Source organism: Leuciscus leuciscus (assembly GCF_965113295.1).
Source record: "Leuciscus leuciscus genome assembly, chromosome: 7".
In the NCBI taxonomy this organism is placed as follows: domain Eukaryota; kingdom Metazoa; phylum Chordata; class Actinopteri; order Cypriniformes; family Leuciscidae; genus Leuciscus; species Leuciscus leuciscus.
In genome coordinates, this window is record NC_138731.1 from 26,152,903 (window position 1) to 26,174,786 (window position 21,884).

The window sequence follows — 21,884 nt, forward strand, 5'->3', positions numbered from 1 at the left end:
GAGTGAAGGGATTGCTGAAACTGAAATGGAAGCACACATCTTACCTAATTCAGACTAAAATACATCTATTTAGCCTCACATACTGCCTTTATTTGTAGGTCATACTGTTTTAATACCCTGTATTTTCTTTCTCATTTTTAGGAAAAGCACTTAATTACCATTGTTTATTTCTATACCAAATGTCATACACTTGCAATGAAGCTAAAAATATAAACAACTACATCATTATGTTGATATCCTATATTTTTACAATAAAACTTACGACAAACATGTCTTCTAATATCCTCAGTTGTTGCGTATACCGAGCTGCATCGAACACATTTGTAAATTACTTTCCTTGAACCCATTGTGCAAGTTCACTTTAATACCCCGTGTTTTATATACATGTTGCTGCTGATTGGACTGCAGTTCTGACACACCCACCAAACAAGAGAAAACGTATCTCAAACCCCGTTGCACACCGGTGCACGCCGTTTCCAGGAAACATGACGTTCAACCCGGAAACCGTAGCAAAACGTTGCGCACCGTTTTGAACTTGAACATGCCCCAGCTTTCGAGTCTAGTGCATGGTCTAGTCAGTGGTTGGCCCTGTCCCAAATGACACATTCATAAGCACTTTCGGTCTTGTGGACTTAAAATGGCTGACGCGTGCGCATGTCCATTAAGTCCATGAGACCGTAGGGTGTCCCATTTGTCATTTTAGCAGTGGCGGCTGGTGATAATTTTTTTTTGTGTGTTCAAAATTCACTTTATAAAAGACCCATATTTCTAACTTTCATTCATGGGGATAACATGGATAATGTTACATGTTTAGTGTAAACTTTTTGCCCATATTTTGTAAAATGTAGTTTTAAAAGTAAAAAATGATAATTTTAGCTACTAGATGGCTAGTATAGAGCTCCACTATATGCTATTTGACTAACTGAAAGATATCTTTTCACAAGATTTTCCAGTTGAATTCATATCTAAATATTATGAAATCACAATTCTAACAATACATTTTTTTTTTGTACTGAAATTTAGTTTTTTCAAATAATGTTACATTATGAATCAAACCTGAAAAAGATAAAATATTACATTTTAGAGTTTATCATTTATTTCAATCATCTTTTTTTCATATAATTTTACAAAATGTGATCTACACTTCAGTTAACTGTAACAGAACAGATATGTACAGTTAGATTATATATTGAGTACAAATACATGACATGAACAACAATGCAATGAATTGAACAGCATCACAAATACAAGCAAATAAAGCCAGCCACCTCCGTTTCTCATAACAAGCGCTGGTGAAGCGCCGGGTGTAGCTTCGTCCTCTGTCACTGGCCTGCTGCTGGATCTGTAAATCGGGTTGGTCCGGTCGGACCCTTTATCCTTTTTTTTCTTCCAGCGAACGCCTTGTGAAAGGTTTTTTTCTTTTCTTTTTTTGTAAATCAATGACAGAATTTGGTTTAACTTCTGCCATTCTCTCTACGAAAATGATCAGCCTAGCAACTTAAAGGTATAGCGGAGGATGTTTTACTTCCTGGTGGGTAGTCTAAACTATTGGTCCTCCTAATTGTCAATCATTCTGGTGAATCAATCAAACTTTTCAAAAAGTGGAGAGGGCGGGTCTTATCTAAAATTTGGAAAGATCCTCCGCTATACCTCTGAGGTCTGAGGGGTTTTTGGGGTCCTTGAGATGTTCTGACATGCCCTGACATTTGTGCTTTTTTCAGTTGCTTATAAACATATTAATGGCAAAGGTATAATTACACTCTATTTAGCACAAACAGGGCTACCATAATATGTGAGCAACATGCATGTACATGTTTGTATTTTTGAGAGAATAATGTTTATGCATGGTTATTGAAAAAACTAAAAACTAAAGTTTCTGAAATAAGGCCACAAAACACATACTAAATACGTGTCAATAAGACTTTTGACTAATTGATGTCTTTGCCTAGAATTTTTTCTTCAAAATGATGTGAAAATCATCCTGCCCTTATCATTCACATAACACAATACATTGATTTAAATCTTGTAAAACACTTTTTGTTTGTAAAGGCAATATGCGCAAGGGGCGTCAACCATTCAACAGCATCATGCATATGTAGTGGTTCACACCTCAGGAGACAATGGGGCCCGCATACCTAATGAGCCATTCATCCAGGTGTGTCACCTATAGCCACAAGAAAGAATGCAAGAGCAATATATATACAGTATATATATTCTACCAAATTGGTTCACAGTTGGAAGCATGTCAAATTTTTTTTTTTTCACAAATTTTGCTTGCAAATTGTATAATATCCAAGGAAAACATGTCTATTAATTGTGCAGTTAATTCTCATACTGTATTTTCAGTTTTGGAATATGTATCCTCTCCCCAAATTTGTCAATAATAAAACACAATAAAAATTATTTAAAGAAAATGCTTATATTTACCTTTTAAAATTTGTTTACATCTACCTTGTAAATATATTTTTTTTTATTAAAAAGGTTACAATTACAACAACAATTGAAGTGTAATCTTTCTTTGTAAAAACTAAAGTATACATTTTATCATACATATTTCAAACTTCGAATATAGCCTACATTGACAAAACATACTATATTTAACATATTAGCAAAAATTGGCAAACAAAAGCTTATTTGAGGTGGCAGATATTTTACAGTAAAAATGTGTAATCTATCCAAAACTAATCAACGAAATGTTGTCTTTCATATGTCTGTAACATAGGTCTTTCGTTTTTATTATAAGGAATATAAATGTTAATTTGCAGTTTAATACGTTGCTTATACAAATACATTTTATTTCAACATATTTCAATCGATTTTACTCAGTATAGCTAAATAGTTTGCTAAAAGCAGATCATTTATTCACACACAGAAACGCAATTCAAATTTAAACCGTCTTTTTGCGAGTTGTGGTAAACAGCGCATCTCTGCGTTCATTCATTCACACAGAAACGCGATTTAGGCCTACTTGAGAATGAAAAAAAAAACTTACTACATTATTCCATCCGTTGCTCCTCGAAATACCAGCACTTCTGAGGTAAGTTTTCCATTATTATTATTCCTCACAGCGCTGCGAGACAGTGTAGACAAGTACACTTATCTGAATAAACTTGATGTGTTTTCTCGAGCTGATATGGGGGCGTTCACAGTTTGTATGGGATCGTCTCAGTCATTTGCGTTTGAATAGCGCGCGCTCTCCGTGGGCGGGGCCGATTATAACGTAATGAGATGAGATGAGCTCGACTGGAATCGCTCTCTTTTAATACAGATTTCACAAGATTAGAATATTTGTTTTTTATATAAATTACTTCATTTAAAAGAAGAAAATTCAAGCTTCATGCCTGTGTGTCTGTATGCCTGTTTGACTGAGTATTCGCTCAGTTATTGTTCATTTTCGGACGCGTTTCAGAATGGACTTCACTGGCAGAGAGAAGGCAGAACTCGCTTCGTGTTTATTTTTCTTTATTTGGCAAAAAGCACAACACTTTGTTTTTATTGTGAGTATACACAAAAATAATACACATTTAACAGAATCGATTGATGTATGAAACTCCTATGGAAAATCAAAGTCAACAGAGTATTTATGAGTTTCTTTTACATTGACAAAAAAAAAAGCGAGCTGGTATCGCCGGCGATACCGTAGACCTCAGGGGGTTGGTTTAGACGGAGTCGGAGTGACGGTGTCGCCCGCGCTGCCGCGCACTCGCACCATGACTCGCACTCGCAGTAGTGGCAAAGAGCGTTGAGTTGAATGGCAGGTGAGGAGAACCAATCAGATTGGATAAAATAACATGTATCCAAACCAATTCTGATTCGCCAGGGACGCAGCGACCTGAGTCCGGAGGAGAATCTTTAAGAAACCAATTAGAGACCAGCTTCAGGTCACATGCTGCCCGAAAATTTAAGGACTCCGTAGACATCCATTTGTCCGGCGTCCCTCTCACATGAAACCGCATGAAACTTATTGAAAAACATAATAAAGAAAATAGTTAACCGATTAAAGCCAGTTTTTATTAAATGCCGAGGCTCTTACTACTTACATTGTATGAGTAAACTATTTTATTTTTTATTTTTATTTCATTTTTATATCATTTTTGTATACATGTATATTTCTGGAATTTTGATGGGGGCGGCGCCCCAGCGCCCTCTATTGACAAGCCGCTACTGCATTTTAGGCCTCAGAAGGGTGCTCGCGAGCGCCCCCTCTGCAGTCGATATGCGCCCTCGATGCGCACTTTTGCCGAGCCCGCACTGATGCGGGCACTGATGCGGGCACTGATGCGGGCTCTGCAGCAGACTTCTTCCCGACACTCAAAGCGGCATTACGTCACGAAAGTGCTTAGGGTGCCATTTGGGACAGGGCCGTTGTCAAGACACCTAGTCGCTGTGGAGTACTTGTATTTAACGTAACTGTCGTAAATGCCAAACACGCAGAGCCGTAGTTTTCTTTTCCTTGACTCTTCCAACCGCGCTTTCTTCGTCGACTTTGCCATGATTCACGTCTGAAATGCCTGCTAGTGTCTTCCATAGAGGCTGCTTCATATGTTGTTGATGTATGTGACGTCGTGCCGTCGTGCCGTAAAGCAAGTCCTGTTTCTTGCAAGATTTGTCGGGGCGCCACCTCTCAAACTTGCATTGCTGTTTTTTGCAACGGTGGTTTAATGTCAACATTGTGACAACGCTGTAACAACTTTCACCACACAACGTAGTTATAGCAACCTTTTGGCCATGTTGTTAAAAAGTTGTTGGAAGGTTGGGTACGTTGTGCCAATGTTCTGTTTGCTGGGAAGCTACTGCTCAGTGCACCTTACAAAGCACAAACATACAATTATTCTGAGAAATGAAGGAGACTTGACAAAAGATATTATTTTATTGGAGGACAAACAAGGAAAATATTTCTTAATTAAATAATTATGCAAAAACATCAAATGAGCTGTAACTACATATTTATAGAAATTAAGCCTAAAGAAGAATTCATAGCATACACATAACACTGCCATTCAAACAATAAAATGTATTGTAAAGCTAGGGTGAATTGCCCTAATATGGGACATTTTTTGCATTTCAGACTTATGTGACATATTGCCATGTGTAGCCAAAACATTAAATAGACACACCCAATATCATTTTAAAATCCCCAGGATGTGTCCTAATCAAATAAAAAAAGAAAATACAGATTACACATTCATAAAAGAAATGATTTCAGATGACTTACACTAAGAGCCTTAATGTTGTGTCCCTAATGTGGGACACTGACAAGTCTATGATAAAAGGCCACAATCACCTTGATTCATGTAGAATAGTGAAATCTTCTCAAGTTAGTGATTCTCTTGGTTATGGATGGATGAAACATGGACAATTGAACATCATTAGACAAATAATACAATATGATAGTTTTGATGCATTTATTATAATGACATTGAGCAACTATTATCATAGGCCTTATAGAAAACAGTTAAATGCACAGTCAGAATTCCTGACTGTTCTCTAGTTAATTTTACTTAACAACAAATACATACAATCACAACAGGCATAGGCCTATTTGAAGGCAAAATATAAAATCTGGCAACTTGCCAACCCCCCAAAAAAACATATATTGATCAAACTTTAGCCTAGATCCAACCTTGAGTCAGAATTCATTCTAATATTGCACAACAACACTAAAACCCTGTAAATAACCATTTTTGTCCCACAAACCATGCCCCACCACACATTTTTGACTGACTGAAGTACGGTCCCACATTTGGCTAATCATACTGTCCCACTTATCGAAACCACATTTCTTAAAGTGGGACACTAGGAAATTTGGTAAAAATATAAAAAATATAGTTTATACATACAAAGTTATACTATTTTTTGATGGACAAACATTTCATAACACATTAGGCCAAAAAATAGCTATGTCACTGACCTTTGGGTGGTCTTCACACAAGGTGTTTCTTGTTTGATGATTACTTTACCCTCATATATGACCGGACATTTGCCCACTTTAGGGCAATTCACCCTACTTACACTAATACATCAGTCTATATACTGTATGACAGGTGAAAAACAGGTAAAAAAAAAAAAGAAAAAAAGATCTCTAAAAATATCACTGTATTTTTATTTTCACTGCAAGTGAAATGTAAGTCAGTCAGCTTTGTCAGACTAATTTATAACGCTAAAAAAGCCTTCAGAAGTTATCTAAAGTTTTATTTGCCAAAAGGTCTGGTTCTACTTCTAGTCAATGTACCCTTCCGGTTCCAGAAGAAGATACTGCTGTAGTGGCTTTGGCACAGGGAGACTGGGAATGAGTGAGTAGCAGTTTTTCCCAAACTGTTTCCTCAGTGCAGACCGACACAGATGTTGTAAACTACGCGGTCTATACTCCAGTGCAAAAAGAGACTCATAAAAGGGTTGGTGAAGCTATAAAAAATAATCAATGTATTAATATTTATTTATTTTGCTTCACTATGGTACAATAATGCAAACATGCATTGACTCATTCCAAAGCTGATTTGATTTTCCTTTAAGTCTTTAGCCTTGTTTTGCTACACAGTATTTGAAATAATTATGCTATAAATCATATTTACACAGGTTTCATATAGTATGAATGCAAAGATCCTGGTGAAATGATAAGAGACTCACATGAAAGGTATCCTCAGGTATGGCCTCAACCCATTTGTAGGTTACAGGAACATGTGTGTATGAGTTAAACAGGATTTCCACCGTTTTAGGTGCCCCTGCACAGGCTGTCAATACCTTGAAAAAAAAACAACCAAAAAAAACCCTTACAATAATTAATTTCAAAAACTGATCATATCAAAGAGATAGAAAATGCATGAGACATCAGCAAATTAAAAGACTTTAAATCAGCTTTTTTTTCAGTAGTAAGAAAATGTTATGTAATGAAATAAGAAGAGTTTTTTTTGTCGAGTATTGAAAATGCTATTATCCAATGTTATTAGTGATCACCTTTAGCAGTGCTTGTGGCCAGACTTTAATGGAACCGTGATTTAACAAGGTCTGAACAACCATGTGAGGTTCCCATTCTTGCCGAACCACAGAGCTCTGTAGAACACTAGATAGCGGTGAACATCCGTTGTAGTCAATGGCATTGATATCAGCCCCATGATTCAAAAGAAGGTCCACCATCTTATGCTGAACATTGCGGGCTGCCTTGTGTAGAGGACTGCGGCGTTCTTTATCAGCTAAATTAATGTTTGCTCCATAGGCCAGGAGGAGATGACAGAGCTCGAGGTATCGTTCATCTTCGCTGTTGGCTGTCGTTTCTGGTGCGACTCCACAAACCAGCCCCAGTGGTGTTTCACCCGAAGAGCTGCTATGGTTTACACAGGTTCCGAATCGTAGGTACAGCTGTGCATGGTGGGGCAGACCGTGTCTAGCTGCCACATGCAATGGCGTTTCTTCCTCTTCCTCACTGGGTATGTTCACCTTGGCACCATATCTCACCAAGGCTTTTGCACAACTACAATAAAAATGTACAGCAAATGCTCAATATGAGAGAATACACACACTGCAGCTTGAACTGATTTTTCCTCAAATTTATTATAGATAGGCCTACTTTTTGAATAATCCAGCTTGCACTGCAAAAACAATAGGTGTAATTATTTTCGGGGGGAAGAACTTGCTGCACATTTTGCACTAAAGATAAAATATTAATATGAGTTTCATATGAGTTATTAAGGTAAAACAACACATCATTTGACTACATATTCATACTTTATTACTTATACTTATCAATATACTTAATTTAGTGTATTTTATTATTGCGTTTGAATTATACTCATGATAATGATAAAAAATAAGGTGTATTAATTCTATACTGTAGTATGTATGATTTTCAAATGATGATACCGTAGTGATTGTGGTGTTCTGCAGAGATGTAAGGCAGTCAGTCCCTCCTCTGTAATCTGGTTAGGATTAGCTCCATGTTCCAGCAGCAGCTCTACACATTCAGTGTTGGCGTTAACACAGGCCTCATGAAGTGCCGCTTTTCCTCCTGCGAGAAGGTTGGGGTGTGCGCCGTGCTCCAGTAAATACTGTAGACATTCAGAGAAACCTTGTGCAGCAGCAATACACAGTGGGCTTGTCAGTTCTCTTTTGTACTCCAAAGACCAAAGACCTGAAATGGGAAGTATTACAAGACAATCACAACTGTGATATGTTTTTTTTAACCTTTAAACGTCATTCACTACCTTCCTCCTCGTTCATTTTTTAAAGTATATTCCTTCTTAGAATTCCTCAATCAATTCATTATAAACATTATAGCAAGAAAATGTATAAAAGTAATGCCTGTATTCCCATTATTGTAAAAATTACGCGAGGTGTGTAACAGTGTAAGTATATATTTTTTCTGCACAACGATAATTGAATCTTTGATGACTGAATAAGTGCAATTATTCACTGTATTCCACAAGGTAGCAATGTCTGATACACAATGATGAAGTGAGTAACTGTAGGCAAAAACAAAACTAAAAAACAGATCATCAAAACTTGAAACGGCTCAGCGATTTACTGCAGAGCAAGTACTGAACACAATCAATAGTGTCACTGTCATTTGATGGTGGATCTGGTGAAGAAGCTTTCAGCGATCAAAATATTTTGAAAATGATAGTTTTGAGAATATGTTTGAGATTGTGAATATGAGCCAGATGCTGAATGTGAAATGAGCTCTGACGAGGACAGTGAAGATGGTATAAAACACTTCCAAGCTCCAAAAGGTAACAATATGCTTTACTTTATTCTTCTGTAATTTTTACTCTAATATCAGAAGAGTTTTATATTATCGTGACAGGTAGAGAACCATCTGTGTTAGATGTAGCTCCGGGTCGCTAACGCTGAATCTTACAGAAAATAAGACAAAATGTTAAAATGAGGACTTATTAAATGTCACTTATATAATGTGACACTGACTGAAGACAAGAGTAATGATGCTGACAATTCACCTTTGCCATCACATGAATATTACATTTTAAAATAAATTAAAATAATCAATAAATGCAGCCTTGGTGAGTATAAGAGCATTCTTTCAAAAAAAAATAAAAAAAATACATTATATATATATATATATATTAATAATAATTTGTACTGGCGCCAAACTTTTGACCAGTAGTACATTTCAGAATAGATTCTAAAAAAGTAAATAAAATAATATTAATGAAATAAAGTAATAAGAGTAGGAATACTACAATAAAGTCTTAAAATAATAGATTTTAAAATACTCAAAATATAAAATAATAGAGAAATAATACATCTAAAACAAATCTGAAATTATAAATGCTCCACAGTAGCAAAATAAAATATTTAATCTCTGTTATCAACTGGGAGTAAACTCAATCTTTGTTTTATCCAACAACACAACACAAAAAAAGTACAATATTTTCAAAATACCTGTCCCACAAATGACTGTTTTACCTGAGGGTCCAAATGTGGTTTCTGTGTGAGATTTCCACTCGAGTTCCTCCCGGCTCACATTGTAAAACACATCAACATCAATATAGTTCCTTTTAAGGAGGGTTCGAAGCCCTCTGGAGTCTCCCTTCACTACAGCTCTATAGAGCCACAAGGAGCGTAAATGAGCTCTTTCCCAATGATCTTGTCCTAACTCACAGTTATCATCCAGCAGAGCCTGCCATCCATTCAGCTGCACAGTTGAACAGAGGTTCTCAAAGCACATAGTTCTTAGCATCTCCGCCTAACTTCTCAAATGGCCTATGCTTTCAAGGACTTGAGTTTATATAGTGCTAGTCATGTTTTCCTATGGCTTCAAGCACTTTTTGCCTCTATTTTTAGTAAGCCATTGTTCTCCATCAGTTGGTCATAGCTTACTGGCGCCATTTTTAGTTGTTGATGTATGAGATAGATGCTAAATCCTTTGAGCTGCAAACATCTATGTCCATTTGTAGACTTTTGTTTTATTTGAATAATAGACCCATCTTTCAGGGACAGTTAAGACATGCTCTGTTAAACGAATCAAATTTTATATGCTACTACCATGTAGCCTATGCCAAAAAGTGCCTATAGCGTAACAGGTTAGATATTTATAGTAGAAGCAGAGAGTTTAATTGCAATAGCATAATCTGTGGGTTGTATGAGATCATTTATTGTGAGGGCACACCAGGAAAATCTTTACTGGAATCTGCAGAATGAGTAGTAGAAGTGTTGCATGGAGACCGAACCAAACAGGGATCAGGGCTCTCGAGTATTGATCTGTGCATGACATTCATATGCACAGAAGATTACCACAATCCCTTAGAAATCCTGTGTCAACTCCACACAGATTCCTCACCTCAGTAATGTGCCATCCGCCCACAGACAGTGTGAAGCACAATGCTGTGAGTTAAAGGCTTTCTAAGTGATAAAAGACTTGTAGAGCGTGGCAAGTTTAGTCTATTTTAAAAGACGCAAGCTTTGTTATCCTTGCATGAAAAGCTTCAAAATGTCAGTGTGTCTCATGAAAGACGCCTGTCTCATCAAGAGTGAGTGGGGAATGTGAGGGGAGTTTACTAGCAGACGCGCTGTCCGAAGTCGAAGCCCGGATTACAGCATGACTTGTTTATGTCGTATGTCATTATAATTATAATTTATATATATATACAAAAGCTTCTAAGTGCCATCTGAAACTTTCTTCTAAAATGACATTTTTATCAAACTCGTATATTTAAGTTCAGTAATTTCACTTTAATGACAATATAGGTGACAATAAAGTGAAATAACTGAACATACAAGCTTGATAAAAATTATCATTCTAGAAGGAAATTTCAGATGGCACTTAGAGGCTTTTGCATCTGAAGTCCTCATATCCAGTTGATGTCCAAATTTACAGCAGATCATTGGCAAAATTTGATTATTGGTCACTAGACTGTCAAATTCAATTGGAAATTCATTATTTACTCACCCTCACGTCATTCTCATGTCATTTCGTTCATCTTTGAAACACAAATGGAAGATTTTTTTAAATGAAAATCAACCAAGGACAGTTGAGCTTATGTGCTCAAAATATGTGCAATGATCAATGTTTATATGCAAATAAAGGCATAAATTAAATCTGTTTATCATATAAAGTGATCTCGTCTCTTTAGAAGACTTGGATTTAACCAAGTTTAACAAAGTTAAACCAAGTGTGTGTTTTAAAGATTATTGAAAGTCTTACAGTTTCAAATGACAAAAGAACAATAATGACATATTTTCTTTTTTGGGTGAACTATCCCTTTAATACATTATATTAGTTTATTTAGAATATGATTTCTACATGTGATGTCAGAATGAGACTGCTAAAAAGATCAGCCCTTCATGCTGGTCCAAACTGGTTCTTTGCTGGAAGGGTATAACTGGTTGACCTGCAAAACAATGTTGTTCACTAGAAAAAAGAAAAAGAAATGGCATCACTGACTAGCTCTTTTTGCTGGTGAACAACATTGATTTGCTGCACCCACTAGTCCTGCACAAAACAAAACAAACACTAAACCTATTTAAGCTATTTAAGAAGCCAGTTAATTGCACCAGCATACCTGAATCCAATTCTGGGAACCAGTATCCAAACTTCAACATATGTTGGTTGGTGTTATTCACAACAGATGCACAACATATGCTGCCTTTCAGCAGGATATTGAAACTCAAGAACATGACTGATATGAATATCATTGAATTTGTCTATTTTAATTAGCAAAAGTCCTCTCTGAAACATTATGAATGCACAAAGCTGAGTTTACACATTTATTCACACTTCAGACCAAAGTAATGATGCTGAAATATAAACAATTCTTCATTGCCTTCCCTAAAATAATATTTGATATCCTATTCATCAGATCTGACTCACCCTGTTTCTGAGCAGTCCACAGCAGTTCATCACTCTGAAACTCTAACACTTTGTTCAGTTGCTCTGGATCAGAGAATCCATCCTGAATGTCCCTCCAGTGGTGAGTTAACAGGTCATCGAGAACAGGGGGACAAAGAAAGTCCAACCCTGGTTTTCTATGACCTTTGGTCTTTTCTAAAGACGACCGCCTTCTCTCTGTCAAGAACGTGGCCTTTCGACTCACAGCGCCTTGGGAGAGCATGGCTAATATTGACAACCCTTTCCACTTCTTACCTGTCCGTTTTTATGGCTATTTATATTATCACTGTTGCTCTATATCCTGTATTTTTAGTACAAATGACATGTGATCAGTGCAGGGCAATTGCATGTCAAGGATGCCTTGATTATTGTTTTCAGCAACAACACAGAGGCTGAGTTCGATAAATATGCCAGATGCACAGCTGAGTGGAAAGCATTGCTGGTGATATCACCACTAAACCAGCCAGGAATAGAATCCAACTCTCCGTTTCAACAAATCATGAGGTGTGACAGCATTGTCCTCCAATCAGACTGGCCACACAGCTGCCCGGAATCTGATCCACACAGGTGCTTTACCTTGTGACCTTAATTCCAAAAGTGCCCTGAGCTGTTAACTATAATTCCAGTGATAAGTGAAAGGGCATCAATTTCTCCTTGATGAAAACTCATTAGTTTATTTAGCATTATGTGCTGATTACTTGAATTAAGTCAAAACATTTAACATATGGCTTTAAGGTTTTGATTGTTTTTATAGGCAGTTCCAATGCAGTTGTGTAGGTGCATGTGAAAGTAGTCATTAGCTGACCTCACATGTTATACAATTTAAAACATTTCCCAAACAGCTGATGACATACTTGGGTTGTTATGTGGATGAGGAAGGAGAACCCAGGCGCAGACAAAGTACACTAAACACAATTTATTATAGGAAAAAACAGGGAAAACAAAGCCCACGAGGGGGCAAAACAGGACAAGACAGGACTAGGAATACTAACTAGACTATGACATAGACTTGACGTAACTAGACTACAAATTAACAACAAATACAGGATCAGAACTTCACTGGACAGGAATACTCAAAGTGATCACACAAAGTATGAAATTGATCGACAATGAACCGACACAAGACAGCAGACATGAGGGGATTAAATAGGGAACAAATAATCAGGAACACAGGTGATAATGGGTAAAGCAATAATGACAAAACGAGGATAACAAGGGGGCGGGGCTAGGGGACGAGACAACGCAAGCACATGGCCAAACAAATGGCCATGTGCTGCACATGAAACATGGGCCTGTCATGATTCTGCCGCAAGACAAGAGAAAATCAAAGACAAGAAGGCAGAATCATGACAGAACCCCTCCCCTAAGGAGCGGCTTCCAGACGCTCCCTAAGGGAACACTAAACACGTGACATGACAGACTGAGACAAGGACACAAACCAACAAAACATGACAAACAACAACAACGGCAAACATGAATAAACAATGACAGGATTGGGGTGACATATCAAATACAATAAACAAGGCAAGGGAGGTGGAGGAAACACAAAGTTCTTAGGGGGCAGTCCAGGGTGAACAGGTGGACTAGGGGTCTTGGGTTGACAGGACGATGGCTGAGGACGAGGAGTCCGGGCAGACTTGGATGGGGAAACACGAGGAACAGTCTTAGGGGAAACAGACCGGGGTGAAGTGGTGACAGGGGTGTCCGGGGAAACAAACAGAGGTCGGGTGACAGCTGGTACGGGGCTGGACACATTAGCTGGGACAGGACTGGACACATTAGCTGGGACAGGACTGGACACATCTGCTGGGACAGGACTGGACACAGACATCCTCCTGTCTGCTGGGACAGGACTGGACACAGACATCCTCCTGTCTGCTGGGACGGGACTGGACACATCTGCTGGGACGGGACTGGACACATCTGCTGGGACGGGACTGGACACATCTGCTGGGACGGGACTGGACACATTAGCTGGGACAGCACTTGCAGTGGCGGGCTCAGGAACAGCGCTTGCAGTAGCGGGCTTCAGATCAACACTGGCTGCAGCTGACTCAGGAACCGGATCTCTTGCAGCTGTGGATTCAGGACTAGAGGACTTGACAGGACTGACAGGGACCTCAAGGATCTTGACTAGACGTGACAGATAATTAGATAAGGTCTTTGCCGCGACAACAACAGGTAAGTCTTGATGGGCTGATACGGCTTGAAGAACTGCTTCAGCAGCTGAATCGGCCGCAGCTTTCTCCTCAGCACTCACGGCAGTGGGCTGAGGAACAGCGCTTGCAGTAGCGGGCTCTGGGACAGCGCTTGCAGTAGCGGGCTCTGGGACAGCGCCTGGGACAGCGCTCGCAGTGGCGGGCTCTGGAACAGCGCTCGCAGGAGCGGGCTCTGGAACAGCGCTCGCAGGAGCGGGCTCTGGAACAGCGCTCGCAGGAGCGGGCTCTGGAACAGCGCTCGCAGGAGCGGGCTCTGGAACAGCGCTCGCAGGAGCGGGCTCTGGAACAGCGCTCGCAGGAGCGGGCTCTGGAACAGCGCTCGCAGGAGCGGGCTCTGGAACAGCGCTCGCAGGAGCGGGCTCTGGAACAGCGCTCGCAGGAGCGGGCTCTGGAACAGCGCTCGCAGGAGCGGGCTCTGGAACAGCGCTCGCAGGAGCGGGCTCTGGAACAGCGCTCGCAGGAGCGGGCTCTGGAACAGCGCTCGCAGGAGCGGGCTCTGGAACAGCGCTCGCAGGAGCGGGCTCTGGAACAGCGCTCGCAGGAGCGGGCTCTGGAACAGCGCTCGCAGGAGCGGGCTCTGGAACAGCGCTCGCAGGAGCGGGCTCTGGAACAGCGCTCGCAGGAGCGGGCTCTGGAACAGCGCTCGCAGGAGCGGGCTCTGGAACAGCGCTCGCAGGAGCGGGCTCTGGAACAGCGCTCGCAGGAGCGGGCTCTGGAACAGCGCTCGCAGGAGCGGGCTCTGGAACAGCGCTCGCAGGAGCGGGCTCTGGAACAGCGCTCGCAGGAGCGGGCTCTGGAACAGCGCTCGCAGGAGCGGGCTCTGGAACAGCGCTCGCAGGAGCGGGCTCTGGAACAGCGCTCGCAGGAGCGGGCTCTGGAACAGCGCTTGCAGGAGCGGGCTCTGGAACAGCGCTTGCAGTAGCTAGAGATGACGAGCGAGAGGCTCCCTTTCTCCTCTTCTTTCTCCTTGAACGCGAAGCCGAATCTGTAGCTGGGCTAGCGACCAGTTGGAGATGTTCAGCTGGAACCGTAACAGGAGCAGGGATGGCGTTCTCGGGCAGCGCTGACTCGGTCGAGGAAGACTCAGACGGGGAATCCCAGGAAACTCGTCTCCCTCGTTTACCATGGAGAACAATGGGAGCAGAAGGGGCCTCAGGAGAAGTGGAACCGGCCTTATCACCATAGGCAACAACGGCCAGGACGCGACCCTCTGGGATCACAGGTAGCGAAGCAGAAGAAGACCTTGTAGAACCCCCTCGATCACCTCCTCTACTGCGGCCTCCACGGATCCCGCGAAACACGACCAACCGGGTCCCTTCAAAAGATTGTCGCTTGGCAGGAAAGGACATACTGTCTGCTGGGTTCAGTATTGGTCGGTTCATTCTGTTATGTGGATGAGGAAGGAGAACCCAGGCGCAGACAAAGTACACTAAACACAATTTATTATAGGAAAAAACAGGGAAAACAAAGCCCACGAGGGGGCAAAACAGGACAAGACAGGACTAGGAATACTAACTAGACTATGACATAGACTTGACGTAACTAGACTACAAATTAACAACAAATACAGGATCAGAACTTCACTGGACAGGAATACTCACAAAGTGATCACACAAAGTATGAAATTGATCGACAATGAACCGACACAAGACAGCAGACTAGGGTTGGGTATCGGTTGGGTTTTATCCGATACCAGTACTTACTCGGTATTTTTCAAACGGTTCCGGTGCTTAAACGGTTCTTAAACCGGTACTTAAGAAAACGAAACCGCACACACTTTATCAAAAAAATAATACCTGTGTGTGTTTTCTGAAAAAGATTTTCTGATTTCTGATTAAATAAAAAATTGTGCCGTTTAAAAGGCTACTGATGTAGCCGAAAACACTTAAGTTAAGATCAAAAAATTTTCTTCTCATATTATTTATATATATTATATATTATATTACGTATTATATATTATAGACTTTTACAAAACAGAGAAATATCTGACACTGAGCAGAAATATTTAACACACATAGTATAGCCTCATATACTTGATATACTTCATACTTGATATGCAAGATTTGCAGTTGGCATTAAAATACTAGACTTACCCGAAGAGGAACACTGCAGCTGAACTTGAACTTTAGTCAAGAATGTCAGAGGTTTTGGGTTCTAATCCACATTCGTAGTTTTTTGTTTGTTGTTGTTGTTGTTTTTTTAAACCGATTATGCTCATCAGTGGTTGTAAATCAAGCAGGGACACTTTGTGTGCATTAGGCTATATTTTTTTATTTCACCAGAACTCTCCGCGCACATACTCATCTGAGACGCGAGCACACACACACACACACACACACACACACACACACACACACACACACACACACACACACACACACACACACACACACACACACACACACACACACACACACACACACACACTCATCTGAGACGCGAGCACACACACACACACACACACACACACACAAACTCGCGCACATACGCATCTGAGACGCGAGCACACACACACACACACACACAAACTCTACACACACGAGACGCGCGGAACTCTCCGCGCACATACTCATCTGAGACGCGAGCTCACACACACACAAACTCACGCACATACTCATCTGAGACGCGAGCACACACACACACACACACACACACACACACAAACTCACGCACATACATCTGAGACGCGAGCACACACACACACACTCGCGCACATACTCATCTGAGACGCGAGCACACACACACAAACTCTCCGCGCACATACTAGACGACGCCTCATAAATAGATCGATCTCTGCAACGTATTGAAGCGCGTCCGCGTCCAACGTATTGAAGCGCGCGTGAAGAAAGTGCGGTGTGCGCGAGCCACAAGAATCCGCGCCACTGATCGCAGATCGCTAGATCAGAGCGCTAGATCGTCTCTTATTTAACAAACGAACTAAATGAATGCTCTGCTGGTTAACTGGAGATGTTTTGTTATTGGATCATTCATGCCGCGAGATGTTTTATAGGGGGCGGTGAAAAAAGTCAGGCACCGAAATCAGGCACCGAAAGTTGCTCTTATTCGGTCTCGATACTACCGTTTACGTCGGAACCGGTTCTCTATTGGAACCGGGTTTCGGTACCCAACCCTACAGCAGACATGAGGGGATTAAATAGGGAACAAATAATCAGGAACACAGGTGATAATGGGTAAAGCAATAATGACAAAACGAGGATAACAAGGGGGCGGGGCTAGGGGACGAGACAACGCAAGCACATGGCCAAACAAATGGCCATGTGCTGCACATGAAACATGGGCCTGTCATGATTCTGCCGCAAGACAAGAGAAAATCAAAGACAAGAAGGCAGAATCATGACATGGGTATTTTATGGCTGTACTGATGAGGACAATGAGGACAAATTCAAATTAATGGTTTGTTATTTTCATGTTGATAAGCAACAAGCAGTGTTGGTTTCATGCAGGGGTCTTTTAGACACATTTATTACATGGCTTGGTTGAATTCTAATGTAGAATGCGGTCTGTTATTTCTTGGTAACAGACCGCTGCTAAGTATAACACACCGTTGCCATGAAAAACGTTGCTATGGACGCAGGATTCTAAACGTAAAGACGGAACGGACTATTTTCTTTAGCGGAAGCAATACAATCGTTTTTAAATCAATAAACTCCTTTTTAAATCAAATCTTAAATCTTTGGTGTCAAATTATTGATTTATTTGGTAGGTAGCCATGTTGATAATGCGAGATAATGTAGAGCAAGGCGGTTGTTATAGCGAATACAACCTGATCAGCCTGTCGGGGTTGTATTCGCTATAACAACCGCCTCGCTCTACATTATCCCTTACTTAACATGGAGAAGGGCCCTGTGTTACAAACCGGGGCAAGTTACATAAACACAAGCATGGTTTTTGGTCTCAAATTATTCCAATTGAAATTTTCCTATAACTCACTTAAAAAATGGTATGACTAGTCTTAAAGAAAAAACGTATAGACAACAAATTTGTGAGACTGATGGTGCGTTCACACCGGACGCGAATAGCGCGTCAGGCGCGAGTGATTTCAATGTTAAGTCAATGCAAAGACGCGTTACGCGCGTAAAAAATTCCTGCGGCGCGAATGAGGTGTAGAGCGCGACGCGGTAGACGCGAATACGCCTCATTCGCGCGTCAAGTTCGCGCGAATAGCGCGAATTGAGCGTCTGGCGCGTTAAGCGCGTTACGCGCGAATGATTTTATTAGTGCTATTTGTGCATTCACGGGTTTGATGCGAATTCGCGTCTGCCGCCCGAGTTGAAAAATCTGAACTTCTGCGTGAATTCGCGCCGCGTTAACCAATCAGGAGCCTGCTTGCTGCTGTCACGTGGTGAAGTGACAGTTTATAATGTTATTTTATGTTTGGCCTCAATAAATTATTTTGTAATATGACTAAAATGCACAACAAAGCAAATCTTTCACATAAAAACTCGATTTCAATATATGAGAGATACTCATTTTGTATTGAATGCTATTTATTCCATATCTATTCTAGATTATATGAAACATTATTATTCTAATGTAAAGACAACAAACACAATTTAGTGTATAAAAACAAAAATCACAGGACAGGTTTCACTTTTGGAGGCTGACTCCATTTATTATCAAAACAAAAATAAATGACAGATTAGGTGGGTGCGGGCGAGGGTGAACCTCGCGCCGGGCTGTAGAGCGCGGGCTCGACAGGCAGCGACCACTCGAGGCCGAGGCCTTATACGGCCTACGCTGTCCTCGTCAGCGTCCTCACCGTTATGTCCACCAAACCTAGCTCCTGGAGCAAATTGTGAAACTCCTGAAACCCTCCGGAGGGTCTGGTGGACCCGAGTACAGCGACGATGTCCCCTACGCAGCTGTTTCTGCTCTCCAGAGCATATACGAGCGGTGACTCTCTCGATTAATGCTAACGCTAATGCTCGATAAACATCTAAAAAAGATGGCCGCCAAAACTTTCACCTCTGACGCGCGTAAATTTCGCTTCAAACTTTTGTTTTTACGCGCGTTAGACACGCGAATTAACACAAAAGCCCCGTTCACACTGCCAGCGACACGCAGCGACAAAGCGACATGATCCCATTCATTTTAATGGAGCGCTGGCGACTTCCGGCGACACGAGCGACAGTGACCGTTGGCGACAGAATGTGCGACAGAATGTGCGACAGAAGCGACACGAGACGCGCGACAAAAGTTCAGAAATTTCAACTTTATGCAAATGAGAAGCGATTTTCGCGAGCGACAACCAATAGGAAAGAAGACTTTCAGAGGAGCTCAGCTCACGTCACCGTCTCGAGTGCAGGCAAGACAGAAGAGTTCGAGGGCGATTTCACTGTTTTATATGATTTGACTGTAACCACATACATGGATATAATAAAATGATGCATGGAAAAGAAACTGTCGACAGTCTCAGTGAGTTTAATTCACACATTTAGTTCGAGTGTTGTAATTATGATGCAAGTTTAGCACTGCTGCAGATCATTTTACAGTTTCCCCTGCATTATGTTGACTATTAGGGACAAGAAAATTGATTATTTGTCAAATTCGAATGACGTTTTAGTAATTTATGACAGTATGAGTTAATCTGTTGATTGATCGATCGTTAATCCAGTAGGCTAAATGATTTAATCCACTGAACACTGCTGTGGTAATATAAAAACACTCTCCCAACAGCATACTGTTTCTTTTGAGCCTAAATCCTAGTCAAATTAAAATGATATAGTTGTATATATCACTTGTGATGGTATTTTGTATAGATATGGCCAGACGTGCAGTCTACCAGTCACATTAGAGCGACAGCACTATGAACGCCCACAAGCGACTTCACAGTACAGAGACTAGCGACATGCAGCGACAAAATCGCTGGCAGTGTGAACGGGGCTAAAGTGGTCAAGCGTCAAACTAGACGCGGCAGGCGCGAATTTGACGCTCTATTCGCGTCCGCCGTCCGGTGTGAACGCAGCATAAGCAAGCAGCTTATGCAAATGGACCCTAAAGGTTGCTTTTTAAGACTGAATTATTGAAACATGAAATATCATTCCACTCAAATGCATTTACACACTTTACAAACTATTTACAAAACTAATTATGTGTAATTATTACAGATGTATAGAGTCATACAACTTTATTTCATTTTAATTTCATTTAATTAATTTTAGGACGTGGGAGTGACAATAAAGCATTTAGCTAAACTTGAGCTTCTCAATAACCATTAGGGGATGTTCTGTATAAGTTGTTTTTTTGGTTATTTAAAATTACCACCCTGCAACGTTCTGGAAATGTTATTTTATGGTTGAAAAATAATAACCTACAAATTACAATTATTTTGGTCGAAGTTATGTTTAGGTTATTTAAAAAGAACCACCCAGCAATGTTCTGGAAATGTTATGATTGCTAAAAAAATTTAACCTAAAAGAACATTCTTAGAGTGTTATTAGGCTATTTGGTTCTATAAAACAAAAACAAAAAATAACGGTATAGGGGAACGTTTTGTGTTTGTTGGGTGTTTAACTAGCCATATTAGAGTACTGGTTTGAAATTAGCCTGCGAAACTATCTAATACAAGTTTAATGATTATAAATGCCAAACAAAATTTGGCCCCCAAAAAATTCATTCTTACCACAAAATCTTTTTTTTTTTCTTTATAAAATATGCATGTGCCTATTTCCAGCCTTGGAAACCATTTATAGGATCTGGGAGGAAGTGAGTAAACTGAAATTATCATAGAACTCCTAGTTTATCTCTGGTTGGTGGAATTGGTGGTGTTACAACTCTCCCCATGTTACAACCATAACCGGTCTCCCTTGATTGACGGAAGAAAGAAATCTGTTCATTTTGAAATATCTATAAGTTTGAAATTCTAACTCTAGAAAAACATTTTGTTTTCCATCATACATTTTCAAGATCAAATAAGAGCAGGGCTGTGTTGTACTTACCCAACGGCATAACTGGGGGGAGCTCGACATCAGGGTCTTTCATCCAATCATCATTTGACAACTCTATGATGATATTTGGGTTTTCTTTGCTTGCCTCTGTGAGAAGGGTCTGCACACATGTAGAGTCCTTACTTTGTGCTTCTTTAAGAGCCTGTACAAATTCTGATTCAACAGGGTAATCCAATACAATGTCGTCTGACAAATTGTTTCACAACACTGTCACTGTTATAGGGTTTTCCCCTTCCATACAATGCCGAAGACTGTAATAAGTGTCATATGCTGCGCATCTGTTGTTGTTCTCGGTGGTTAGGCCTACATCTAAATATAGACAGGTCCGACTGTAAGTTGATCTAAATGTTTATAAGACTGACGTTAGCATATCACGTCAAAACCAATGTGAAATCTCAGTCAGACATACAAGAGTGGAGCAAGCAAAGAAACATGGATTAGGCTAATAAAGTGTATTATCACAATCGCAATATAATGGAATATTTGGTGCAACTTCAGAAAGTTTTAAACATAGGCTACAATGCAAGGACTTCTCCATGTGTAAGCATTCACTGAAACAATCTTTAGGAGACGCTTCTAAATACAGTGCAGTGTTAAGAGAGGTGGATTATAGACACTGAGACACACTCTTCTCTCTTGACAACATAGTGAGCAGCTGGCCTAGCAGTAGGACAGTCAATCAAATTTGACCTCACAATAAATGCTTTTCTGAGAAGAGCAGTTCAGTGAACTGTTAAGCCTTCTCATATCTGTGCATAAATGGGTCTTTGAAGGAAGTAGAGCGACACTGTAACGTGCATCAATATACGTGCTAATAGGAGTAAAACTATCCACCTGTATCTCCAGTCCTCACATTTT

At 40.5% G+C, this 21,884-nt stretch overlaps 1 protein-coding gene across 3 annotated transcripts; it reads right to left on the minus strand.

Annotated features, from left to right (window-relative positions):
- Positions 1 to 4,865: 4,865 nt before the first annotated feature.
- On the minus strand, positions 4,866 to 21,294 carry asb18 (ankyrin repeat and SOCS box containing 18). Of its 3 annotated transcripts, XM_082175242.1 has the most exons (6): positions 11,822 to 11,897; positions 9,418 to 11,362; positions 7,858 to 8,125; positions 6,955 to 7,468; positions 6,628 to 6,741; positions 4,866 to 6,405 (listed from the first exon to the last, which is right to left on the minus strand). In XM_082175242.1, the coding sequence occupies exons 2-6, from the start codon at positions 9,689 to 9,691 to the stop codon at positions 6,220 to 6,222; spliced, it is 1,356 nt and encodes a 451-aa protein (XP_082031368.1). In that variant the 5' UTR covers positions 9,692 to 11,362; positions 11,822 to 11,897; the 3' UTR covers positions 4,866 to 6,219. The 3 variants fall into 3 exon arrangements, with proteins under 3 accessions (XP_082031368.1, XP_082031370.1, XP_082031369.1); XM_082175244.1 differs by lacking the exons at positions 9,418 to 11,362; positions 11,822 to 11,897 and adding an exon at positions 21,018 to 21,294; XM_082175243.1 differs by lacking the exon at positions 9,418 to 11,362 and having other exon boundaries at positions 11,822 to 12,625.
- Between the last annotated feature and the right edge of the window lie 590 nt (positions 21,295 to 21,884).